Source organism: Panthera uncia, chromosome F1 (assembly GCF_023721935.1).
Source record: "Panthera uncia isolate 11264 chromosome F1, Puncia_PCG_1.0, whole genome shotgun sequence".
NCBI classification, from domain to species: domain Eukaryota; kingdom Metazoa; phylum Chordata; class Mammalia; order Carnivora; family Felidae; genus Panthera; species Panthera uncia.
The window spans coordinates 35,352,732-35,378,845 of NC_064813.1; the positions used below are offsets into that span (position 1 = coordinate 35,352,732).

The 26,114-nt window shown below is 37.4% G+C and overlaps 1 protein-coding gene across 1 annotated transcript in view; it reads left to right on the forward strand.

Annotated features, from left to right (window-relative positions):
* CRB1 (crumbs cell polarity complex component 1) overlaps positions 1-26,114 on the forward strand; it is a 206,303-nt gene that overhangs the window by 83,046 nt on the left and 97,143 nt on the right. The window contains exons 3-5 of the mRNA XM_049634297.1: positions 1,061-1,256; positions 4,344-4,483; positions 11,493-11,675. Coding sequence (XP_049490254.1) covers positions 1,061-1,256; positions 4,344-4,483; positions 11,493-11,675 — 519 coding nt within the window. The remainder of the gene's footprint in view (positions 1-1,060; positions 1,257-4,343; positions 4,484-11,492; positions 11,676-26,114) is intronic.

The following is a 26,114-nucleotide window of genomic DNA, read 5'->3' on the forward strand; positions in this document are numbered from 1 at the left end:
AGTAAATATTCATTTACAATTTTGGGGAGAATAAATAGAGATTTTTCATGTAAATTACCTTAAAATTAAGTAGCTTCTTTAAAATTTTTTTTTAATGTTTGTTTATTATTTTTGAGATAGAGACAGAGTGCGAGCAGGCGAAGGGCAGAGAGAGAGGGAGACACAGAATCTGAAGCAGGCTCTGGGCTCTGAGCTATCAGCACAAAGCCCAATGCGGGACTCGAACTCACCAACTGTGAGATCACTACCTGAGCTGAGGTCGGACGCTTAACTGAGCCAACCAGGTGCCCCAGAATGAAGTAGCTTATACTAATTATATTATGTCACAAACTGATTTCCTATTTAAAAGTAGTATTTTACAACACTATGGAAATTTTAAATTTAAAATATGTTTATGCAGAAGGAGCACTTAAGGAAATAATTGCACATCATATTTGTACAATAAATATAGAAGGACCAAGTATGGTTTTTTTTCCCTCTAGCAACATTTAGTACCACCTACTATCATAAGCATTTCAGAACACATTGTAATTGTAATAATAATCCTATGAGGTAATTACAAGTAGTGGTCCCATTTTTCAGGTGCAGAGACTGAGATACGGAAAGATTAAGGAATTGCCAAAGATCACACAGCCAGTAAGTGGCTGTGCCAGGATTCCAAACTGGGTCATTTGGCTTTGGAGTCTGAGCTTGCACCCACTCCCCTTACGATGCCTAACTAACTGCTTAAAAATAATGAAGAAAATTGACCAGTCCCTATAAAGCTTCCAACAAAAGTACAGTTAACAATAACTTTATTCTAAAAATGACTTGTTTCAACAGATTAAAAAGCCACAAGCTGTTGTATCCAATAGTTCTTTGTAAGTAACAGCTGCTCTGCATTGTGCAACTTCCCACAAGCATGCCAGAAAGTTAATATCAATTACAATTAAAGAGGAAAATTATTTTGGGTAATATAACGTTTGACAAAAAGCCTTGGTAAATAAAGCACTGGCAAAGAGCTAAAATATTAACGCTGTGCTAAAACTTTTCCTTTTTTCTGTGCTGACTTTCTTAAAAGGTGTGAACTGTGAAATGGAAGTTGATGAATGTTGGTCCCAGCCCTGCCTAAATGGTGCAACCTGTCATGATGCTCTGGGGGCTTATTTCTGTGACTGTCCCACTGGATTCCTTGGTGATCACTGCGAACTCAGTACTGATGAATGTGCCAGTCAGCCGTGTCTCCATGGAGGGCTGTGCATAGATGGACACAATAGGTACGTTTTCTCCTGTGTTTGGGCGATTGGTTTAGAGAGAACTCACTGACCAACCAACCACTACTGTACCTCTCTGGGGATTTTAGAGAGCTCATGTCCTCAGCTGAAGATGTTCACACTGCTTTCCACTTTATTTTTTTATTTTTATTTTTTAATGTTTATTTTTGAGAGAGAGAAAGAGACAGAACGTGAGCAGGGGAGGGGCAGAGAGAGAGGGAGACACAGAATCTGAAGCAGCCTCCAGGCTCTGAGCTGTCAGCACAGGGCCCGATAGGGGGCTCAGACCCATGAACTGTGAGATCGTGGCCTGGGCCGAAGTCAGAACCAACTGAGCCATCCAGGAATCCCTGCTTTGCACTTTAAATGACAAAAAGTTGTAACATTCAGATTTTACTCAAAAATTCATCCTTTACAGGTCATTTGTCCCAAGAGTGAGAATTTTCCAAGTCACTCTGGTAATCATCTAGGACTGTTTATATTACAAAAAAAATGCCAACTTTTCAATTCCACTAAACTTGTTATAGATAGGGAAAGTGCAAAAACAAAGCTATAGATTATTCTATATGTGAATATAAGGTGGTATTTACATAATTACAAGCATATAAATCAAGTGATGAAAAATAAGTCCTTTAGAAATTGTATATAAACAGTGTTGGAAAAGGCAGTGATATTAAATTGATTATATCTTGAATGTCCAGGTATTTGGAGACTTGGGTGAATACTTTTGAGAGAGTAGAATGGCGAGAAGTAGCTATGTGAATCTGCTCCGAAGTTGATTCTATCATTGGCTTTTCAGCCGATTCTATCATTGGCTTTTTATTATTTAAAATAATAAATAAATAAACCTTAATACAATATATATAATAAATGTAGGTGATGGTAATTGATTATATATAAAATATTTTATTTTTTTTAAATGTTTATTTTTGAAGGAGAGGGAGAGAGAGACAGAGACAGAGACAGCTAGTGGGGAGGGGCAGAAAGAGAGGGAGACACAGAATCTGAAGCAGGCTCTAGGCTCTGAGCTGTCAGCACAGAGTCTGATGCGGGGCTTGAACTTAGAAACCGTGAGATCATGACCTGAGCCAAAGTCAGAATCTTAACCGACTGAGTCACTCAGGTGCCCCTATAGAAAATAGTTTAAAAAGAACTTTGATACCTATTTAAACCACGAATACCGAATTACCAAATGCATGGCAATTTGAACATTAGTACTTAATGTTTTGTTGGATCCTTCAGCAGCTCAGTGGAAGGCAAGCTGAGCATTCATATTCTCACATTACATTAGATGTCCAAAGTTCAGGGAAGTTAGGTGACTCCCACAAGTTCACACAGTTAATTTTTTGTAGAAGAAAGACTGGAATCCAGTTCTTCTTTATTTAATAAGTAAGATCCAATTTATCCCAAATCTAAGTTTCAAAGAGAATCAGACTCGAAACGGGAGGAGTAAAAGGCACATGTACTTCAAATATATCCAACAAAATAATGTGATTTTAAATAGAACAATGTAGTTGTGTGTTTCTTTTGTAAACTCTAAAGTATAACTTTTAATCACATTTCACGTCTTGACTGTGACTTTCAGTTTTACCCAAATCATTCTCCAGTGACAAGAATCTATATTCCTCAAGGCAGATTACTGACCAACATGTAGACTGACCAGAATGGAAGTTTCCACACATGTACTGCAGAGGAAGAGCAGGAGGTCCCCCCATCCATACTTTACTGCCTCCAGAAAACATCAGGACAGAAAATACACAAAGCTTTTGCTTCCTATGGAGATGCAAACAAAACAAGGCTACTGAACCTTGCCACCTTTCAATTCTTTGTGTAATGTGCCGTGGATAATTTTTCTGTTTTACCCTTCTCTCTCTTAGTACCTAAATTTTGGGAAGATGAGTACAAGGTCAACAAATACAACCTGACTTTAGTTTCCCACAACAAAAATGAACACATTTTCTATGAGGTTTATGGGAAGGTCAGAAACCATACACCAAAGAAACAAAAAACAAACAAGTTTCTTGTAGACCAAAGGGATATGCAAATAGAGTTTCCAGGAATTGGGGCCCACTAGCCAGCCTCTAGTACAGGGCTCTTGTCTCTAATGTCTTATATATAGTAGATTTTTAGTAAGTATTTTAATTAGTAAGAGGATTTCTCACTAGCAATACATATACAAATTATAGTGACTTATTACATTTGCTAATATTTCAGTTTCCTTAGTGAAATCTTCTTATCTGTGTTTGGTGGTAAACATTCACACAAGCCATAGCGAACAGAACTCTAAGTCTTTATGAATTCATAGGTGTTCTTTCCCCTAGACCTTCATTTCATCAAAGCCGAGTGTGCAACCCCGTGTTTTTATAATACTAAATCCTTGAGGAGATCCCATATAAATTAAAAGCTCCTCTTGATAAAGTCGACAAGTATCCCCATCAGATTTGTGTTTTGAGTCTCTCAGATAATCTCACTCAACCAATGAATGGATAGAAATAGCAAGACTAAAATATTCCTGTAATCTAAAAATAAGAGAACATAAGTCACAATTTATATAATGAGGGCTTTTCCTGTTTTTTTAAATAATTTATTGTTTCATTTTTCATAAGGGACCTTATTAATGGGCTGTAAATATAAAAGAGCACCACAGTGGTATAAATCATTCTCTACTGCCTTCACAAATATTAACAACTTTATTTAGTACTACTTAGTAATAATTTATTCAGTGTTTTCTGATGTTTCAGATACCATGTCTATTCTTTCTATGCACATTCAATTATCACAATAACCCTGTGACATAGGTACTATTGTCTTCAATTTATGGATGAGGAAACTGAAGTAAATAATCATGGTTTCCAAATAATTTTGCATGAAATTTTTAAAGATAATCATAAATTTCAAAAGATAATCAGGTACCAGTATGGAAATACATAACGTGTTCAGGTTTGTAGAGATAATTCCCCAGAGTTTTTGAGACAAGTGTTAAAGCCATGCCCGGGGTCTCAGACTGATGGACAGGGGAAGAGACAGGATAAAGGTACTTGATCTCAATATGACCAAGAGTTGATGTGAAAATTTCATTTTACTCTCCAGCTATAGCTGTAACTGCATGGATAGTGGATTCACAGGGACACATTGTGAGACCCTGATGCCTCTATGTTGGTCAAAACCCTGTCACAATAATGCTACATGTGAGGACAGTGATGACAATTACACTTGTCACTGCTGGCCTGGTAAGTGACAAAATATCTTCCACCAACTTTTTTTTTTTGCTTAGAGTAGAAACAAACCACTTATGGCAAATGTAAACTAAAAAATCTTACTGTTAAAGGTTTAAAACCAACTCTTTCTTCTAGATTCTGTTTTTTATTAAGTTATTTTTTATTGTTTATTTATTTTTGAGAGAGAGAAAGAGATTGTGAACAGGGGAGGGGCAGAGAGAGAGACAGAGAGGGAGACACAGAATCTGAAGCAGGCTCCAGAATCTGAAGCAGGCTCCAAGCTCTGAGCTGTCAGCACAGAGCCCAATGTGGGGCTCAAACCCACGGACCACGAGATCATGACCTGAGCTGAAGTCGGACACTTAACCGAGTGAGCCACCCAGGCACCCCACTAGTTATCATTGTTCAACTGAATTCTTCATTGCTCACACATACCTACTGCTACACTATGCATTGTCTAAAGTAGGTTACCATGCGCCTAATCATTAGAACCATCTAGAGGAAACAGAGAGGAAAAAAATGAATAGAAGAATCAATTTTAGCATGGTCTTCATGGAGAAAAATTCACTTGAAGATGCTTCCCTTTCTTCCAAGATATTTTCACTGATACCTAGAATATATTGAAACCCATGAAACAATATTAAAACCCTAGGAGACTGTATTATATTTCATAGTCAACATAATTACAATGGTCCCATAGAGGGTATAGAATGATTGTTCCAGAAATAGGTGTATTCTCCTCAGCATTTATAATATAATTGAGATTATTAGTTTAATATACATAAGCCATAACTGAAAATTACACATAAAGGGTAATTAGGCTAGAATGTAGAGGTAATACCAGAATCAGTAGAAAACATTATATAACACTTGAGCCAGCAAGTCACCTGTAAATATTGCTGTTAGTTTTATCAAAAAAAACTGCTTAACATATTTTTAACCTAATTCTCACTGGGATTTCACTGATAGAAATAAGAGAGCATTTCATGTCTTCTTGATCCACTGGAAAATAATGATAAACATATGATTATGTAAAATCTTGTTGTTACAAGCTTACTAATCATCTATCCCCTTCTGCCTTTCATTTTACTGTCTAAGGAAAAAGTAATCCTGTGGTTGGGGAGGAAGCATGGAGACTGGGGTCAAGTTGTTAGTAGCTTCCTATCGAAAGGCATCTCACTACCTAAGGGACATTTAATATGCTTTGGCTAAATGTATTTCGTAGGTAAAACAAACAAGTAAACGTGAAAGTGTAAAAGGAAGTTTGGAATTCTGTGGCTCGGAAATCTTTGTAGGTTGTCTGCCCACTTCCAGGTAATGAACGGGGCATGTTTTGTTATCCTTTGGTCCTTGGCTTGATTTACATACTGAAAATATTCCAAAATGTGCTTTTCACATCCTTGTCATCAATCAGCACTCAACATTCACACAACGCCCTGTAAAGGGTCTCTATCTGGAAGCAGAGGTAGAGTGGACAGTTTGGGAATAGAACAGATCCATCACTTCTTAACTGAGTGACCTAGTTGGTCACCTCTTCATTCTTCAGCTCCTCATCTGTAAATGAGGGATGAAAAATGACTTGTAGTATTAAGGAGAATAAAATTATGAAAGTAGAGCCTGGAATATATTAGGTACTCAGAAAAAAAAAAAAAGCAACTATTATTACGTACCAGGTTCTACAACAGGAGGTAGGAATTACATTTGAGAATATTTTCTGTTCTCTAGAGGGTTCGTAATGAAGTCAGGCAGTTAAGAAGACCTACCTTAAAAAAGACAAATCAATATGTGTTCCACTCATTCATGGATTCAATCATTTAAACCACATGGAGTTCAGTATAATTTATATATATCAGGGGTCTGGAATCAAAAAGACATGGTCCCTTCTTCCAAGGAATTTAAATTCTAGTTGGGAGACAGTGTGAAAAAATGTGTATAGTATGATTTTTGGTACAATAAAAAGCTATAATAAATTCTATAACAGGGAATAAAGAGAGAGGTACAGAGATGGCCTGACCCAATAGGCCGCATTTTAGAAAATTTGAAAGATCACTAAGCATATTCCAGAAATGTACTCACTGGCTGTGTGATATTGGACAAGAAACTTTACTTCTCTGAGCTTCAGTTTCCCCATCTGCAAAGCAAAGATGATAATAACATCCACTTCACAGAGTTGCTTTAGAGATAAATCCAGTAATATATATAAAGTTCCTAGCTCAGCCTAGACCATAGTAAGCACTCAGTAAGTGTTAACTAGGTACCAAAATTAGGAGACTGAGTGTTCTAGACCCCCATGGCTAGCACATAGCAGCCCATTATTTGTCTAGGGAAAGAAGAGAAGAAGGAAAAGGAGGACAGAAGGAAGAAAGGGCTGCAGGCACACATGGAAAGGAGCATATCCAATTGTAGAACTTTAAATGATTGTTCCAAAATGCTGGACTACATAGGGCTGGCTGGTGGTAGAGAGCTGGGGCTGGGGGGCAAGACAGGGCTCAAGCCAGAGCACATACTGTTTGTCTGCCCTGCACACTGTGGGGCAGAGAGATACCATAACCTGACCTGTTGATTTAAAAAGAACTATTTGGAACTTTAGTGGAAGATGATTGAGAGAAATAAAATGAAAGGCAGAGAGTCTAGCTTAAAAAATGTTGTGCACTATTTTAAACAAGAGATAAGGCTATTTGCCAGAGCTACAACTTCATGTCAAGAGAGACATGATGTGGAAATTAAGAAAGGGGCACAGACTTAGGGCAGGTCTGCTTCTGAGTTTCTTTCTTGGGTGAATGGAACAATGGTGATTTTGCCCAGATAGAAAATTCAGAATTTCCTTATACCCTATTCTTACTGTTACATATAAAGAGAAGGTTTGATGCTACAAGCCACCCTGTATCTAAGAGACAAGACCACCACAACTGAAGGCAATGGCAAGAACCCACCACTGTAATTGCCTGGGGTCCTCATGTCAAAAGTAATTAATTACAAGAAGTGTCATTCATTTTAAATGCTTATCTTAAAAGTTTTCATGTTACCCAGGTAAGATCGGATTTGTTTAAAAAAAGAAAAACATAAGAACCCTGGGGACTTGACTCAATATCATATTGTTTCTTCATACAAAGTTTATGGAGAAACTTGTGAAAACTATTGAATATAGCCTTGGCTGAAGGAATCTATTTATATACATAGTTAAAGGGAGCAGCAGACAGAATTCCCACAGGGCCCCAGTGGTGGGGACAGGGCTGGGAAGACTGTAAATCAGAACCTTCCTAATGTTCACTGTAGGAATAGGATAATATATGAGTCAGAAAGCAAAAAAGGATTTATGAAGGCTTTAAATTACTTCCTAACCTGGCCTGCACATGAGTCTTGAGACTTACTCCGAGAAGAAAATTGAAAATAGTTGGAACGTTCTTCAATAAGTTCACTGTAGCACAACAAATACCAGTTTACAAAAACTTGTAAAAAAGTAGATATTCAGGTTTAAGAGACATAGGGTTCTTGGGGGGAGGTCACCACAAAGGATTGTGATCTGACATGTGCTTTTAGTTTCCTTTTTCATCTAAGTGTCTTCTTCAGATGACTGAGACAGACCCCAAGGGTCATATGTGACATATGTATTATACTGTTGAGCAACAGAATTTATGTTGTGGTTATGATTTGACATATGAACCCATTCAGGTTTTTTATTAAAATTACAAAATGAGCAATTATATCATGTTTTCATTATTTACTTATTAATAGTCAATTCTCTAATTTACATGCAAAACTAGAATTATAATTTAAATAGTTATTGCTATTTGACTCTCATTCAGTCGTTGATTGCAAGTCAACTATTTATGCATTGCTCAGTATTGGAAGGGTCAATAAATAAAAAGCAGTCCCTGCTTTTGTGGAGCTTAAAGTCTATTGAGGGAAGCAACTATACATAAAAATAACAAAAAATAATAAAAATTATTATACGAGCAATGAAAGAAATAACTGGGTGATATGAGAAAACGAAGGGATCATACTTAGGTCTGTTCATGAGGAAAAGTCATTCTGAGAAAAGTCATACAAGATTAAGTCTCAAAACTAAGCATTAGCCAACCATGGTCTTGGAGGAGGATATTCTAGTAGAGGGAACTGTGTCATAAAGGCCCTGGGGGAGAAGACATTCTAGGGAAGGAATTTAGAGATGGGATGGAGGCCAGATAATAAAAGGCATTTTAGGTTAGGGATTTTGAATTTTATTTTGTGTGAAAGCAGAAGCCAGTGGATGATTTTAAAATAAAGAAATACCATGATCAGACTTATAAGTTTTATAATTTTGGATTGTAAATTTAAAAACATATTTCTCAGAGGAGTTAAGTGACATTACAAAGATCTTTAGTTGACTGTGAAGTCACTTGTATTATAGATCAAATTATGTTCCTTTAAGAACTTCGTATATCAGCTTATATATGTATAGTGCTATATAAATAATCTTATAAATCAATAGGAAAGACAGTCTAATGGGAAAAACAAGAAAAAGTCATGAAATGATTTTTTTTTTTAAATTTGCAGAAAAGTTAAATTCAGTAGTAACTGGGGAAAATGTAAACCCAAATAGCAATGAAGTATTATTTTTTTATCTAACCAACTGTTAAAAAATTTTATTTGGTAATAGCAAATGTTGGCAAGGACTTGGAGCTATATGCACAGTCATCCAGTGCTAGTAAGTACATAGATGGTAAAACTACTCCAGGTTTTTATCAGTATCTATTAAAATAAATGTATATGACCTATAACCCAGAAATTCCACCTCTAGGCATAGACCCCAGTGTTATACTCAGATATTTGCTCAAGCATGAATATATAATGATAGTATCCACTGCGACATTGTTTGTACTAGCAAAACATGTATCAGTCCACTAAGTGCATGTTTAAATTATGGTACTTTGATGTTACAGAATACTTGGCAATAGTTAAAAATTATGTTAGATATATATTACTAACATGGATAGATTGTTCAAAGGAGTGAAAAAAGTAAGCTCCAGAAGCAGGTATATAGTGGAATTGCACTTATGTCAACACACACACACAAATTATATTTATATGTATATGTATATGTATATGTATATGTATATGTATATGTATATTTATGTATGTGAATATATGTAGTTTTTTTAAACAGGTGCACATGTATGTAAAACCAAAGAAAGAGTTCTGGCATGAACTGTCTTTTATATATAATACTTAATATATATATATATTATATATAATATTTTTATAAAGTACTAAATAATTAATGTTCTATTGTTTTTATTCTTGTCTGTAATAAAATGAGTCAGCTAAATCCATTCAAATAGAAAATAATTTTTTATTCTGTCTTAGTGTGCAGAAGTAATCATTTACCTGTACTTTGAGTTTTAAGAAAAGAATTTAGGGTTGGCTATGTGCATACTGCTGACTTTTTGGCTATTTTCTTACATATTTTTTTCTTGCTAAAAATTCAGTATTTGAGGAACTGGAGTCTTTAAGATAATTGGGGAATCAGGGTTATCCTGAAGTCCTATTTTTATTTCAAGCCTTATTAATCAAGTCTTTTAAAAAATATTCATCACTATTATACAAGTGATTCCTTTGCTACTGCTATTTTCAAAGAGGCCTTAACCAACCTCTTTGACCTCAGCCACAGCAACTTCTTACTGTACACATCTCCAAAGGCAAGGGAAATAAAAGCAAAAATGAACTATTGGAACCTCATCAAGATAAAAAGCTTCTACAGAGCAAAGGAAACAATCAACAAAACTAAAAGGCAACCACGGAATGGGAAAAGATATTTGCAAATGACATATCGGGTAAAGGGTTAGTATCCAAACTCTATAAAGAACTTAACAAACTCAACACCCTAAAAACAAATAATCCAGTGGAGAAACAGTCAGAAGGTATGAATAACCACTTTTCCCAAGAAGACATCCAGATGGCTAACAGACACATGACAAGATGTTCAACGTTGTTCATTATCAGAGAAATACAAATCAAAACCGCATTGAGATACCACCTCACACCAGTCAGAGGGGCTAAAATTAACAACTCAGGAAACAACAGATGTTGGCAAGGATGTGGATAAATGGGAACCCTCTTGCACTGTTGGTGGGAATGCAGACTTGTGCAGCCACTCTGGAAAACAGTGTGGAGGTTCCTCAAAAAATGAAAATAGAACTACCCTGTGGCCCAGCAATAACACTACTAGGAATTTATCCAAGGGATACAGGAGCGCTGATTCATAGAGGCACATGCACCCCCAATGTTTATAACAGTGCTATCAACAATAGCTAAATTATGGAAAGAGCCCAAATGTCCATCAACTGATGAATAAAGAAGATGTGGTACACACACACACACACACACACACACACACACACACACACACACAAAATGGAATACTACTTGGTGATGAAAAAGAATGAAATGTTGCCATTTGCAATAACGTGGATGGAACTGGTGGGTATTATGCTAAGTGAAATAAGAGAAAGACAGATATCATGTTTTCATTCATATATGGAATTTGAGAAACTTAACAAGATCGTAGGGGAAAAGAAGGAAAAAAAATAGTTCAAACAGAGAGGGAGACAAACCATAAGAGACTCTTAAACACAGAGAACAAATTGAGGGTTGATGGGGGTGGGGGGCTGGGAGCAGGAAACATGAGTGATGGGCATTAAGGAGGACACTTGGTGGGATGAGCATGGGGTGTTGGTGTAAGTGATGAACCATGGGAATCTACTCCTGAAGCCAAGAGTACGCTGTATATACTGTATGTTAGCAAACTTGACAATAAATTATGTTAAAAAATACATAAATAAAATTTTAAAAATTGGACTTGCAAAATTAAAAAAAAAAAAAAAAGAAGCCTTCCTTTACCATTTTCTTCTTGCTAGCTCCTTGAGGGCAGCACATCGTCTTGTGAATTGGTGGCAGCACAGTGATCGGCCTCCTTTCAGGCATTAAACTCTACGGTTGAGGATCTTTGACTTAGCAGCTTCTCTGAACTTTTATCCTGCAGGATACACAGGTACCCAGTGTGAGACTCACATCAATGAATGCAACAGTAACCCCTGCCACTCTGGTGGGGCGTGTGTGGAGCTGTCCTCAGAGAAACAATACGGACACATTGCTCAGCTGCCTTCTTCATTCAGCTACCCTGAAGCCTCAGGTTATGTTTGTATCTGTCCCCCTGGACTCACAGGTGAGGGCAAGGGGAGGGGAGATGCCTTGACTTTTTAGCACTTTATGGCAGATCATGCATTTAACCAAATGGTGTAATAGCAGTAAGATCCGTGCTGTAGAAACTCTGCTGCTATGGTGCAAAGGGTCCCCCTTGTGGGCATGAAAAACAGCTTATTTCATAAATCATAATTCTTCAAATCATGAGGAAAATGTTAAAAATAAGGATAAAAGAGGTGTATAAAGGGGAAATATTTTTTATGCATTATACTGAGAATCGGAGCCTGACTCAAATCCTTTACTTTATAAACAGAAAATGTTGAAATTTTTATGTTACTAAATTTTATAATGATGCTAACTTTTTGTGTTATTCATATTTGCCTGTAAAAGGTTAATGCACTTATTTATATTTACACTGAGAACAATGATCTAGTCTCAAGGAATATTCCTCCCCTACTTTATAGCTAACATTGTTCATGTATGTCAAACGTAAACGATTTTATCTTTCTCTTATGCGGAACATTCTTACGCTGAAACCCAGAGGAGGTTTGCGTGTGTGTTTCCCAATGAGCACTTGTGTTTGTGTCTGCTTCTGTGTTCTGAACATTTTCAGAAGTTTGGAGGCAGTCCCCACATTTGGTAATGAGTAGCGGCTGACCTACTACTGTATAGACACCACTGAGAAAACTAATTACAATCTAACTTTTCCATCTTACTCCTTTTTCAATAGAGTAATTGATACCTGAGGAAAACATTTAGGTTGTTACTGAAGATTTCTGAAAAAAGTAAATAAGGAATAAGAAAACAAGGGAAAATTTTCACTTATTATTTTCACTTACTGTTCCCTTTTAGAGTTTCAGTTGCGAAGTTTAATGATCTTTGATTCATGGCACTGTTTGTTGTAAGTTTGCTATAGAAGACATTTCCTTAATCACTGTCCCCTCTATGAGAACACATAGGAGAAAAATCTCCCCAGTGTCAATGTCAGGAGAAGTAATATTTTTCCTGAACAACTTCTAGCTTGCATGATTTTTCCCTTAGTAAAAAGCATGCAAAAAAATCTTGATAAATGATAAAAAGCATGAAATAAATTGTGGAATGCATCATATTTGCCGATCATACAGTCTGCTGGAAATCTTATCAGCTAATGTGAGTTCTATAAGCATACAGTTTTTTTCTGGAATATATTTATGTACTTACCTTACCTGGGATTATTTAAGTTTCCTATTTCTTATAGATGCCTTTTTTTTTTTCTTATTTTTTAAAAAAATATTTGATCTTGGTATAGTATGTGTATTTTTGTCAGCTATTTTAAATTCTTCTTGAAACAGGTTAGGGGAGTTATAAATTTTTTAAATGTTACATTTAGGGCTATAAAGAGGAAATTATATCGAAGTTAGAGGCCATTGTAAATATTGCCTCATTAGACAAAAGGACATAATTGACCAATGAATCTGCACATCCAAACAGGAGAGGCACTTGAATGTTCTGGAAAAGTGTGTTGGCCTCAATTTTTGACAAGCTGCCAAGAATGACTATATGAATAAAGAAGTCGTGGCTGTCCCAAATCTCTATGGCTTAATGAAATCAGTTCTTTTTCACGGATGTAAATTCCAAAAATGGGTTCTCATGATCAGTTGTCCTCTAAATGGTGATTCAGGGTCACAAGCTCTTCTCTCTTTTTTTCCATCTTCAAAAATGGTTTCCAAGTTTCTCATGCTCTTCTGCAGCAAGCCACTGCAGGAGGAAAGAAAATGGAGCATGGCATCTAGGTTTTTATGGACCAATACCAAATGTAGTGGCTATCTCTTCTATTCATATTTCATTGGTCAGATTTAGTCATATGACCACATTTAACTACAGCACAGACTGAAAAAACCTAGTTTTTTTGTGTACTTGAAGAGAGATTTCGTGAGGAATTATCCACTTTGTCTTCTCATTCTCTTGATAATGCCTTTCCTAAAGCAGAAGTTTTAAATTTTAATAAGATTCAGTTTATCAGTTATTTCTTTCATGGATCATGTCTTTAGTATTGTATCTAGAAAGTCATCAACTTACCTAAGGGTATCTAGGTTTTCTCCCATGTTATCTTCCAGACATTTTATAGTTTTGCATTTTAGATTTAGGTTTGCAGTCTATTTTGAGTTAATATTTGTGAAGGGTGTAAGGTTTTTATCTAAATTCACTTTTCCGTATGTAAATGTCCAGTTGTTCCCCTGCCACGTATTGAAAAGACTATCTTTTGTTCCTCCATGCACTGAAAAGACTATTGCTTTGCTCTTTGTATGTGATCAATCGACTGTATTTACATACGTTTATTTGCAGGCTATCTGTTCTGTTCTATTTATTTATTTGTGTATATTTTGCCAATACCACATGTGATTACTGTCTGGAAGTCTTGAACTTGGGTAACGTCAGTTCTCCAATTTTTTTCTCTTTCAGTATTGTGTGTTGTATTCTGGGTCCTTTGCCCATTCACATAAACTTTAGAATCAGTTTGTTCATATTTATGAGGTTATATGCTGGAATTTTGGTTGGGATTGCATCAAGTTGGGGTGAACTAATAATCTTGAAAATATTTAATCTTCGTATCCATGAACATGGGACATTTCTCCACTTATTTATTTCTTTTTTGATATCCTGTACCAGAGATTTGTCATTTTCCTCATATAGATTTGGTACATATTTTGTTAGATTTATACCTAAGTATTCCATTTTTGAGGTGCTAATGTAAATGTGTTGTTAATTTTGAATTCCACTTGTTCATTGCTGTTATATAGGAAAGCAATCAACTTTTGTATATTAACCTTATCCCCTGCAACTTTGCTATATGGGCTTGTTAGTTCTAGGAATTTTTTTTTTTTTTGTCAGTTCTTTCAGATTTTCTTTTTTTTTTTATATGAAATTTACTGCTCCTGCCTTTTAAAAAATTCATGTTTGCATGGTATATCTTTTTCCATCCTTTTACTTTCAACCTATACTTGTAATTGATTTTGAAATGAATTTCTTATAAACAGTATATTAAACACATATTGTAGGGTCAGCTCTTTAAAAAATTTATCTTGTCAATTTCTGCCTTTTTAATTAGTGTAAGTAATCATTGATATGTTCATGTTGAAGTATCTCATTTTCTTATTTTGTTTTCTTCTGGATTCCCTTGTTTTTCTTTCCTTGCCTTCCTGTGGGTTACTTGACCGTTTTTCAGGATTTCATCTTGATTTATTTATAGCACTTTTGGGTATATTGTTTTGTGTAGTTTCATGGTGGTGGTTCTGGGTATTACAGCCTATTGGTATTAACATTAACACTTTGACTGAAATAGAGGGACTTTATTTCCATTTAGATTTCTTTATCTTTCCCATTTCAGAATATCATTGTCTTGAAGATCAGATGGTATTATAGTTCTTGTTTTAATCACTACATATAATTTAGAAAACTCGTGAAGAGAATTGACAGTTCTTTTCTTTCAGCATTTGAAAAAATATACACCATTTCATTCTACGCACCATGGTTTAAAATCAGAAATCTGGTGTCACTGAAATTGGTGTTGCCATATAGGTAATGCATCATTTCTCTGGATGCTTGAAGAGAAAATACATGGTAGTGATAATACCTTCAACTTTGTCTTTAGCTTTCAGAATTTTATTTATGATGTGTTGGTGTCAGTTTATTTGAGTTTGTTCTATTTGGGTTTCATTCAGCTTTTCAAATCTGTGGATTTATATCTTTTGCCAAATTTAGGCAGTCTTTATTTCAAGAGAATTTTTAATTGCTTATTAAATCATTTTGTGATGATTTATTTAAAATCCTTGTCAAATAATTTCAACATCTGATGCAACTCAGTGTTGATGCCAGTTTATTTTCTTTTCTCATTCAGTTAGTGGTTTTTCTGGTTCTTGGAATGATGGATGATTTTCAGTTGAATCCTTGACATTTTGGATGTTACGTTAGGAGATTCTGAGTCCTATCAGAATTAAAAAAAAAAAAAAATTAGCAGGCAGTGATCTGCTTAGTTTTGGAAAATAGTTCTGACCTACTTTGGTGGGCTATGGGTCCAATGATAAGTTAAATTTCAGAGCTGTTACATTGTTATTATTTTGGTCTATTTTGTTCATGTGGTGCCACAGGGCTCCCACTGGCCTCTGCTAAGGATATAAATGACACAAATTTATTTTTTATACAGCTGTAAAAGTTTACAGTTCTATCACTTATTAGATTAAAACATTTTTTTCTATCATGGTAAGAAATGCAACTCTTTATATAATACATTTAGTGACAGATCACCATTCAAAGAAACCACTGGAGTTGTTAAATATAGCTACAAACTATTCTTTTTTATTATAATTAAGGATGTGTTTGTTACTCTTCACTATGTATAGAGTTACCTTCTGTGTTGAAAATGGTTATGGTTGCATATGCAATGTAATTTTCTAACTTTTTTATAATTAAAAAGTGAAATATACTAGAGTAGAAGTTAACTCAGAGCCCCAGAAGACAATATGCAGGGAGACAGAAATAAAGAGAGCTTGCGGTTATGGAAAGTGAGAAATAGTGAAAACAAGGAGGCAGAGAATTCTGGTGACAAGATCAAGCCCCTCTGAAGGAAGACTAGCTTTTATCTGTGGCTTCTCTGGGAATTCCAAGTACAGCAAGTTATCATGGCCCAGAGAGACCAAAAGTCTCATTCAATGTTATAATTGAGAAAAATATGAAGATCCATTTAGGTATTTTAATGACTTGGAAACTCATGGGTCTGGTTGCAATAGTGGTTACTATCCTCTAATTCCCCAAAATCATTAAATAAAATTTCCTTGGCAAAATGTCTTCACATACTGTCATGACTGTTTTGTCCCCATAGCTGCAGCACTCAAATTGAAATAATAATGGTGCATAAACACTTGATTTACAGGTCGATGCGTTTATTTAAACCCACATAGTCACATAATTTTAGTGGTAAGTTAAATAAACCTATAATCAAAGAAAGCCTGTCGTTGCATAACACTGTTCAGTCCATTCCAAAATCAGTAAATTAACTTTATTTTGTATGACCATCCTTGACCGTTACTGGAAGGAATGTTGGCTGCTTCTTTCTATTATGTTTTAGCTTTCCAGTTTGGGGCAATGGACTCAGTTCTAGGGATATAATAATGAAAATACATGATCTCTTCCCCCCAAAAGCGGAAAAACCATGATGAAAAAGATGCACAAAAATACAAGGCAGTGTCATAACTGCCTCAGCGAAACCATAAAAAGATACAGACAGATCAGAAGAGATGACCTATTTATGCTATTTTTGTGACATAGAATTTATTAGAAGTTACAAGAATCCAAATGACTTGGTACGTTAGCATTTTTTAATACAAAGGACCATGTTAGTTTAAAGATTAAGACAGGATCCCACGACCTGTGTGCTTATCCTTGAAGCATCCTGTTCTAACCAACCAAGCTAAATTGGAAACAATTGACTAAAGTTTGTAATGTTAACATTTTGTTTCTGTTTATCAAAATATGGTAGTGATAATACCCTTAACAAGTTTCCCAACTGTCTCATAAAGCAAGTCCAATTTTCCATTCTAAATTTCACTCCCAACTCCAATTAGCATTTACTCCAACTAAAAGCAACACCATCACTGGTCTCTGGAATGCTACATTATTGCCTCTGAGGCTGGGATTTATTCTGCTTCACCCATCTGCTCTCTGCGTGGAAAGAATTGAGGAGTGCAGCAGGGGATCTTGTGAAGTCCTGGCTTCAAACCTCAGGCAGAAATAGCGGGGTTTTTAACAATAAACACCCCGATGAGAGCCACCTGGCAAAGTGACTGTCTACAGGAGCTCTCAATTCTCAGGTTCATCTGCTTCAAGCACAATGTTACTAAAAATGAAGCATTCACTTTTCCTTAAAAATTAAAACCTGTCACTTTACCTAAATCCAACTGAAATCGGCATATAGAGCCAAACATGTAGCATTGAAAGTGTCACATATTCATGAAGTATTGAGGTATATGGGACAGTTGATATCTCCTGTCTAAAGAGAGATTTTTCAATAGGATTTGTTCATTTGCTGACTTTATGTTTTAGGCTTATAGTTGTTCTGAGAGATTCATTGTTTTTCTTACTCACAATTTTAATTTTGAGAATTCAGGTCCTAAATAACTTAAATATATTTGATACACATATAAGACTATTATTCTAAAAGATCAAGTGTTGCTTCAGTTTTTACTTACTTAATAAAATGTGTATTAATATTTCCAATAGATTCATCTAATTCACTTCCTCTGCCTTTGTTATGCATATTAACCTCTATACACAAAACTGTTTGTATTGTGTATGAGCACATTTTTGCTTGAACTACTTTTGGTTTTGCTATGGTAACTACAATAATTAGGAAAAGTGTGCCACCTCCTTGTACATAGATTAATTTTGAAAATCATGTTTTGGTACTTACTACCCGCGCTCTACTAAGATATTATAGCTAGTAGGAAAATGTAACGGCTATGATTTGGTAAACCAAACTTAGAACAAATACAGAGAATGGGCATATCTGTGGTACCCTAATGACATAGATAGATAACCATGCCATCAAGGGTCTTGGCTACTTTACAGGTAAGCATCATTTTGTTGACTTGAAGTCAAATGACCTAAGGAAAAGCTCTCAAATGAATAATCAGTAGACAGATGCCAACTCTCCAAATCAAATATTCTGGCCATGTATCAGAAAAAGATTAATTTTCTAAAACAAAGGAAAAACACCATTATAAATTCTTCACTAGGAAATTCGTAATTCAATTCTCAATAATTCACATTGTTATAGGTTATAGGTGCTGTCCTTGCAACTTCAAGGACCTGAATGGTACATTTTCATGTTGAAATCCTATTTTCCTGTGAGAGGTATGGGCTACCACCATTTAAAAAAGCTGTAAGGGCAGTAACATGTTCTAATCATATAAAGGTGTTTGTTAGTGCAAGAAATTGAACAAAATGTTCAGAGAAGAGGGCGAAGATGCTAGGATATGTGCTTGCAGTGGACCATCATATGCAAACCCTCATATGACGTCATCAACTGCATGTTTGCTTCCTGTGAGGGTGGCCATATTGACACCACATGTCATTTTCTAGCTGCCCAAGATCCCCAAAAGTTTCTTTGAGCATGGTAATCATTGGGAAGAACAATATTAGTGACCTTCACCTGACCTAATCAATGGTTACAACTCTTATACTGAAGTTCACTGCTGTAGTTGTTTAGAGTCTGCCTTTTGACAGTAACGCAGAAGACACTTAAGAAAGACCTTTCTCCCCCACCCCCTCTTCCTTCTCCCCAACCATCTTCAAATTACATTCACCTGGAATTTTACTTGATCCCTGAGCAGCTCAGGTCCCAGTCCTAGGGAGAGTATTCAAAACCTTAGATCAACCAAATCTCTTACAGAAGAGTCGGATCTCTTTTTACCCAAAGGAGATTATTATACCTGCTCTTGGTAAAAACCACTCCTACTTCTGCAGTGATCCTATTCACCTCCTCCTAGACGTTACATAAGAATTCCTGAAAAGTATATAATCATAATTGACTATAACTTCCTCTAAAGTCTCTTAGAAGTAATCTCACCATGACCTACAGGTGAGCATAACTCAGTCCCCTCTAGATGCCCCAGCACCCAAGTCCCTTCATGCCAGGTCCACTGAGCCTTGGTCTCTTATGCCAAAATGCTCTGTGCATTGCCTAATTTCACCCAATTTCCCACCCTTTTCTGGACTGCCCCCTATGTGCTAAAGGTCCCAAGCGTTACTATTAAGCTCAGTTACCAATAACCTTAAGCTCTTGTCCAAACATTTCTTTCACCTACTTGCTTTAGCTGAAATCCAGCTATCTTCTCAGGATATTATTTCTTCTGCAGCCCTCTCACATGGAGGCAGTTTTCTGTTCTCCCAAATCCCAGTTAACTGGTCCTGAAAATAAGCTACATGTCCCTGTCATTTCATTGTTACTTCTAGGCAGTCGTTCCTCTCTCTTCATTCAAACGCTCAACTTATTTTAAAGCCTGCGTCTTTGGAGGATGCCACCTACTTCCTGTCCTCACTGCAACCTTCTTCCTTCCTCCTGGTGCCTTCCCCTCTATCACTGAAGATCTTAGTATGGTACTTTTATCATTCTCAGAGGCTTCAACACCCATGCAGAAAGTCCATGCACCCATTATGTCCCATTGGCCTACTTATTTCTAAACACCATGACTGCCACCCCACAACTTCTACTTACCCTATGATCACAGTTTTTTCATCACCAGTAACCTCACTAAAAAACAAACAAAAACCAAAAAACCCTCACTTTCAATCATTCTATTCTCTAACCATAACCTCTATTTTTTCCAGTTCTCTTAACTCCAAGACTTTTTTCGTTGTTCCTAGTCAATTGTTCTAATATTTCTTTTCTTTACTAATTACCTCATTCCTTATCCCAGCTTGGATTTCATAGTCTAATCCTATAATTATTCCCTTGCATATACTGTCAGCAACCCTGACCCTGTCTCTCTCCATTGCACTTACCTGGCAAAAGTACACTTATGATTAGACCTAACACTCTACCTTCTCCACATCTACAAGCAATTTGAATGTGGCTGGAGAAAATCTCACAAGTCACCCACTGCACTGATGAGTATCACTTTAAATTTATGACCCACATCTCAAGGAGGCCCTTAGCACTAGAAAACAATCCTTTGGGAGTTCCGCTTCCCAAGATGACCTTTTATACTTTCTTTTCCTTCAAACTTCCAATACTCCCTTCTTTGTTACTCTAAGTTGATTTTCAGATTTCTGATTTCAGTCAAAGAAGAACTACCTGATCTTCTCTCCACTAAACCTATTGTTGGATCTGAGATTTGATTTCATCCTAATTACAAGCTCGTAACTTAGTATGTGAATGCTTCATGGATGCTGGCAGAAGACATAAGACTTTTGAGTCACAAAAAAAAAAGGCCCACACAACAAACAGCATGAGCATCAGATTTACCTCAATTGCTCTTGCACACAAGTCCCACAGAGTTGACACTATATATATATGGACCAGATGAGTATGACAGAGGCACAACTGAAGAACACTGAGATGGGGAATCCACTGTTTTTATAGAAAGCAGTATGGAGCCTACTCTTTGAGAGCGAGACATTACTTCATCCTTCACATTAACTTGCAGTCAAACCAACCCCAAGGTATGACCTGGGGCCATGCAGTCAGGCCCATGCATTCTTGGCATTCTTAGCAAGAGCCTGCTAGGGTACACAAGCGCATGATGGATTGCTTCTTCCAGCAAACCATCCCATTGCCATGCGTGTTCTTGGCTAAACTTGATTTTTCATATGAATATGCCACTCTATTAGCCACCCTGATTAATCTGACTGTCAGAGATTGGGACCAAATCTGTTTTATTTGCCTTATACAACAGATACTGTCCGGGCGCCTGGGTGGCTCAGTTGGTTGAGCATCCGACTTCGGCTCAGGTCATGATCTCACAGTTCGTGAGTTTGAGCCCCGCGTTAGGCTCTGTGCTGACAGCTCAGAGCCTGGAGCCTGTTTCTGATTCTGTGCCTCCCTCTCTCTCTGCCCCTCCCCTGCTCATGCTCTGTCTCTCTCTCTGTCTCAAAAATAAATAAAACATTAAAAAAAAATTTTTTTAAAAAGGATACTGTCAACAAGACTCTAAGCAATAGGATAAGGTTAGCATGTAATATTGACTTGAGTTCTACTCCCCAAGGTCCTGAACTCAGCAAACGGAGTAAATCCCAGGGAAGCCATTATTTCAGATAGCCAAGATATAGTCTAAAGCCAGTCTGTGACTTATGCAAGGGTGTTTAGACCCACCTGGCAATTCTTTGACGTCATTACTAATAACCTCTGGGGTAATAGATGAGTAACCCTCACCCTCAAAGGAAAGGCATTCTTTCACATACAAATATATAATACAGAGGAACACACTTCACTCCAGTTTGGAAATTGTTGCTAAACTTGATTTAGATCGTGGTTATGTTGGTTTGGTTAATGTGGTACATTGGGCAGTGTCACTGAGTAGTTGCAGCCTTGGTTACTATGTATGACAACTCAAAGCTGCTTGGGCATCAGGAGGAGCATATAAATTTGCATTATTAGGATTGATACAATATTATAAGTGTCCATCTGTTTGTACACATCCAAGGTTGAGAAGGGGACAGGTTTAGGAATGCCATCGGTGGTGTCAGGCATGGCAGAGTAGTTTAGGATCTCCAGGACTACAGAGTTTTTATAGCATGTAGACAAATCCAGTAGTGAAATAAATTGTCAACTACAGATGCTGCTGGATTCAGTTAGACCATGTTATTGTTTTCCAGTCGGCAATGCTGGGTCTAAGGGACAAGGAGAGTATAAATTTCCACCTTCCCCTGAACCACTTAGAGTCTAAAGTGTCCTGCCCTCAGGTTCTGATTGTTGTTCTCCCTTCCATGGCTATGTAACTGATGTGTTCCATCCTCTAGCTATATCATTACCTTTTCTCCAAATATCTGCTTGAACCAGTACCTTTCAGTGAAAGGAGTCAAGTATAAATATGAAAAGGTCATTTAGGGGCGCCTGGGTGGCTCAGTCGGTTAAAGCGCCCGACTTCAGCTAAGGTCACGATCTCGCAGTCCACGAGTTCGAGCCCCGCGTCGGGCTCTGGGCTGATGGCTCAGAGCCTGGAGCCTGCTTCCGATTCTGTGTCTCCCTCTCTCTACCCCTCCCCCGTTCATGCTGTGTCTCTCTCTGTCTCAAAAATAAATAAACGTTAAAAAAAAAGAAAAAAAAAAGAAAAGGTCATTTAAAAAATTTGCAGTGGTACATTATATTTTTCAAATTGGTCCAAGTGGGCCACTGTAAAAATTGGTGGCCAGTATTTTCAACCAAGTGGTCGTTCTCTTTATGATCTAGGACCATGTTAGTTCAATAAAAGAATCCAGGTAGCTGAATCAAAGTCTCAATTCCTTAGTCTCCCCTTTAGGTGAGCTGCCACTCAGAGTATATACAAACCAAGGTGGCCTGGTTATTAATGGTAGGGGCAGAATCATGAATTTTCAAAGTAATCTATATGACCTTTCACCCTTTTCATTCTGATCACTGCCTAGGAGGTGGCCTACACGAGATAATTCTTTTCTGGTGATGGCTATGTTTTGTGGCCTGCCTCAATAAAGTATGTGGACCAGGAAGAGGTAAAGGAGATATAGTAAAAAATCTTCTGGGCTTGATTTTCCAAAAGTCTGCCTCACATCTCAGTGGTGCCAGAAGTCTTACCAGAGAATGAATGATAAGCAGATATGGAATAGCTGTTGAATTTCTTGGATATCTGCCAATTGTTGGTTGGCCTTTATGAGAAAAACAACACACTCTTGTCTGGTTGTAGATAGCCTGGAAAACTGAAAATAAGAGTCAGCTGATCACACTGGAACAGCAACAATATAACCTTAAAATATGTCTATAGTGGCAAAATACCAATGTTAGTCATGCATGTGCTTAAGAGAGAGACTCTCATAGGATAGATCTATTTTTAATTTTTTGAGGAACCTCCACACTGTTTTCCAGAGTGGCTGCACCAGTTTGCATACCCTATGACCCAGCAATAGCACTGCTAGGAATTTACCCAAGGGATACAGGAGTGCTGATGGATAGGGGCACTTGTACCCCAATGTTTATAGCAGCACTTTCAACAATAGTCAAATTATGGAAAGAGCCTAAATGTCCATCAAGTGATGAATGGTTAAAGAAATTGTGGTTTATATACACAATGGAGTACTACTTGGCAATGAGAAAGAATGAAATATGGCCTTTTGTAGCAATGTGGATGGAACTAGAGAGTGTGATGCTAAGTGAAATAAGTCATACAGAGAAAGACAGATACCATATGTTTTCACTCTTATGTGGAAACTAAGAAACTTAACAGAAGACCATGGGGGAATGAGAGGGAAAAAAAAGTTAGAGAGGGAGAGAGCCAAACCATAGGAGACTCTTAAAAGCTGACAACAAACTGAGGGTTGATGAGGGGTGGGAGGGAGGCGGGGTGGGTGATGGGCATTGAGGAGGGCACCTGTTGGGAGGAGCACTGGGTGTTGTATGGAAACCAATTTGACAATAAATTTCATATTAAAAAAAAGAGAGATTGAAAGAGACTCTCAGAGGTCCAATGTACTCAATTTTCTAGAAAAATAGAAGGCAGAGGAAATGCTCCATGGAATGTGTCCCCCTTCACTGAAAGACAGACCAATTTTGGCAGGAGTCACAGGCATTGGTGACTTCTAGATCACAAACATACAGTTTTTTGCTATCGCCCATGATGGTGAATGTATTGTTTTGTCCAGTATGAGAATGGAATCCAGCAGTGATGGTGGTAATAGCAGTGATCTGGGTGGTTTAGATTTGATGAGCAGCTTGATTCTAGTCAGTCTCATTAGACAATGGGCTCTTACTATAGTCATCTGTGTGATTGAACCAGACTGTCCGATTGACAGTTGAAATTTGCTTCCATAGTTCAAGGCCCTAAAGAGGGATATCTTTAGGGGTGCCTGGGTAGCTCAGTCAGTTAAGCTCCTGACTCTTGATTGCAACTCAGGTCATGATCTCACACTTCATGAGATGGAACCCTGTGTTGGGCTCTGTGCCGACAGCGTGGAGCCTGCTTGGGATTCTTTCTTTCTCTCTCTCTCTCAGCCCCTCCCTTGCTTGTGTGCTCTCTCTCTCTCTCTCAAATTAGATAAATAAACATTTAAAAAAAAAAAAGAGGGATCTTTAATCTGTAGTCTGTTGTCTTCCAAGTGGCAGACCAGATGCCTAGGTCATTCATTATCCATAGCCTAAGAGCTGTTTTCATAGCAAGCAGTAAGTCAGTCTGCTTTTGGTCCCAGAGAGAGATGTCACCTCAAAGTTGCTTGGTGGAAAAGAAAAAATCCCGAATGTTGGCTCAGGTGAAGAATGGTCAGGTCTTGCATTCTTGGCACAGCCAGCAAGAATTTGCCGGGATCCTGAATGTTCAAGGCAGACTGACACTCTGACACCTGCCAATTTACCTGTTTTTCATTACTCACCACGTCCCAGTACCTGCCCATATTTGGACTACCTTCCATATTACACTCTCACCCAAGGCCCTCCACTCATGCATTGGGTCCTCAGTGACTCAAGGAATTTCATTTACCAATCATTTCTTCTGTATCTTGCATCATTGATGTCCACTGTATTCTAAATCACTCTCATCAACTTGGCTGTCTCCCATCTGAAATCAAAATGGTCTCTAGAATGCATCTCCAGGTGTCACCCCACTTCTCTAGGCCAACCTCTTCCAGAGAGATGTCTATACGTACTCTACTTTCTTACTCTCCCTAACCCTCTAATGTCAAGCTGCTCCCATAGCTTCAGTGAAAACTTTCTTGTCAATAATTCCCATTGTGCCAATTCAAAGCTTAGCTTTCAGTCCTCATGTTACTTGACCTCTCGGTACCATTTTACCAGTGTTCTCTTCCATCTTCTGGGTCTAATTTCTTTATTTTACATCTGTCTCCTTTTCTTCCTACTCACTGCCATTCTGTTTCTAGGTTTTGCCTCTCTTCTTCGAAGATTCCAGGACACCATAATGGTGTTTCATTTACTCTTTTATTTTTATTTTTTTTTTAACGTTTATTTATTTTTGAGACAGAGAGAGACAGAGCATGAATGGGGGGAGGGTCAGAGAGAGAGGGAGACACAGAATCGGGAACAGGCTCCAGGCTCTGCACTGTCAGCAGAGAGCCCGACGCGGGGCTTGAACTCACAAACCTCGAGATCACGACCTGAGCCAAAGTCGGACGCTCAACCGACTGAGCCACCCAGGCACCCCTCATTTACTCTTTTAGATATTAGTTCAAATACCACTTCTCCAGAGAGGTCTTTTTGGATTTCAGTAAATAAGATGCCCTGACTCTAGACCCCACCATATACATATACATACTCTATTTCCTTACCTTCATTAACTTCTTCTTATTATTAATTACTACATGATTAATGCACACATGCATGTGTGTGCATGTGCGTGCGCACGTACATGCGCGCACACACACGCACAAAGACACACACACACACACACACACACACACAAACACACACACATACACTTCTGTTTATTTTTTAGCTCTCCCCTCCCAGCCCTGACTGGAATTGTCCACCATGAAAGAGGCTTTGAATGTCTTGCTGATTATATAGCTCCAGGACCTAGTCCAGTGCCTAACCCATAATAGGAGGCCCAACAAATGTCTGTCAAATATAAAAGCTAACACCATTCAGTGGAAGCTTCAGTCAAATCACAGGACTCCCAGCAGCAAGTATTGCTCATCAGTCCACCTATCAGTTAAAGTTTTGTTCTCAGCAGCTAAAAACATTAAGGAATCCTAGGAGGATTCCTTCATTCTCCTTAACCAAATATAATTAGTTGAGGTTCAGAATTCTTGC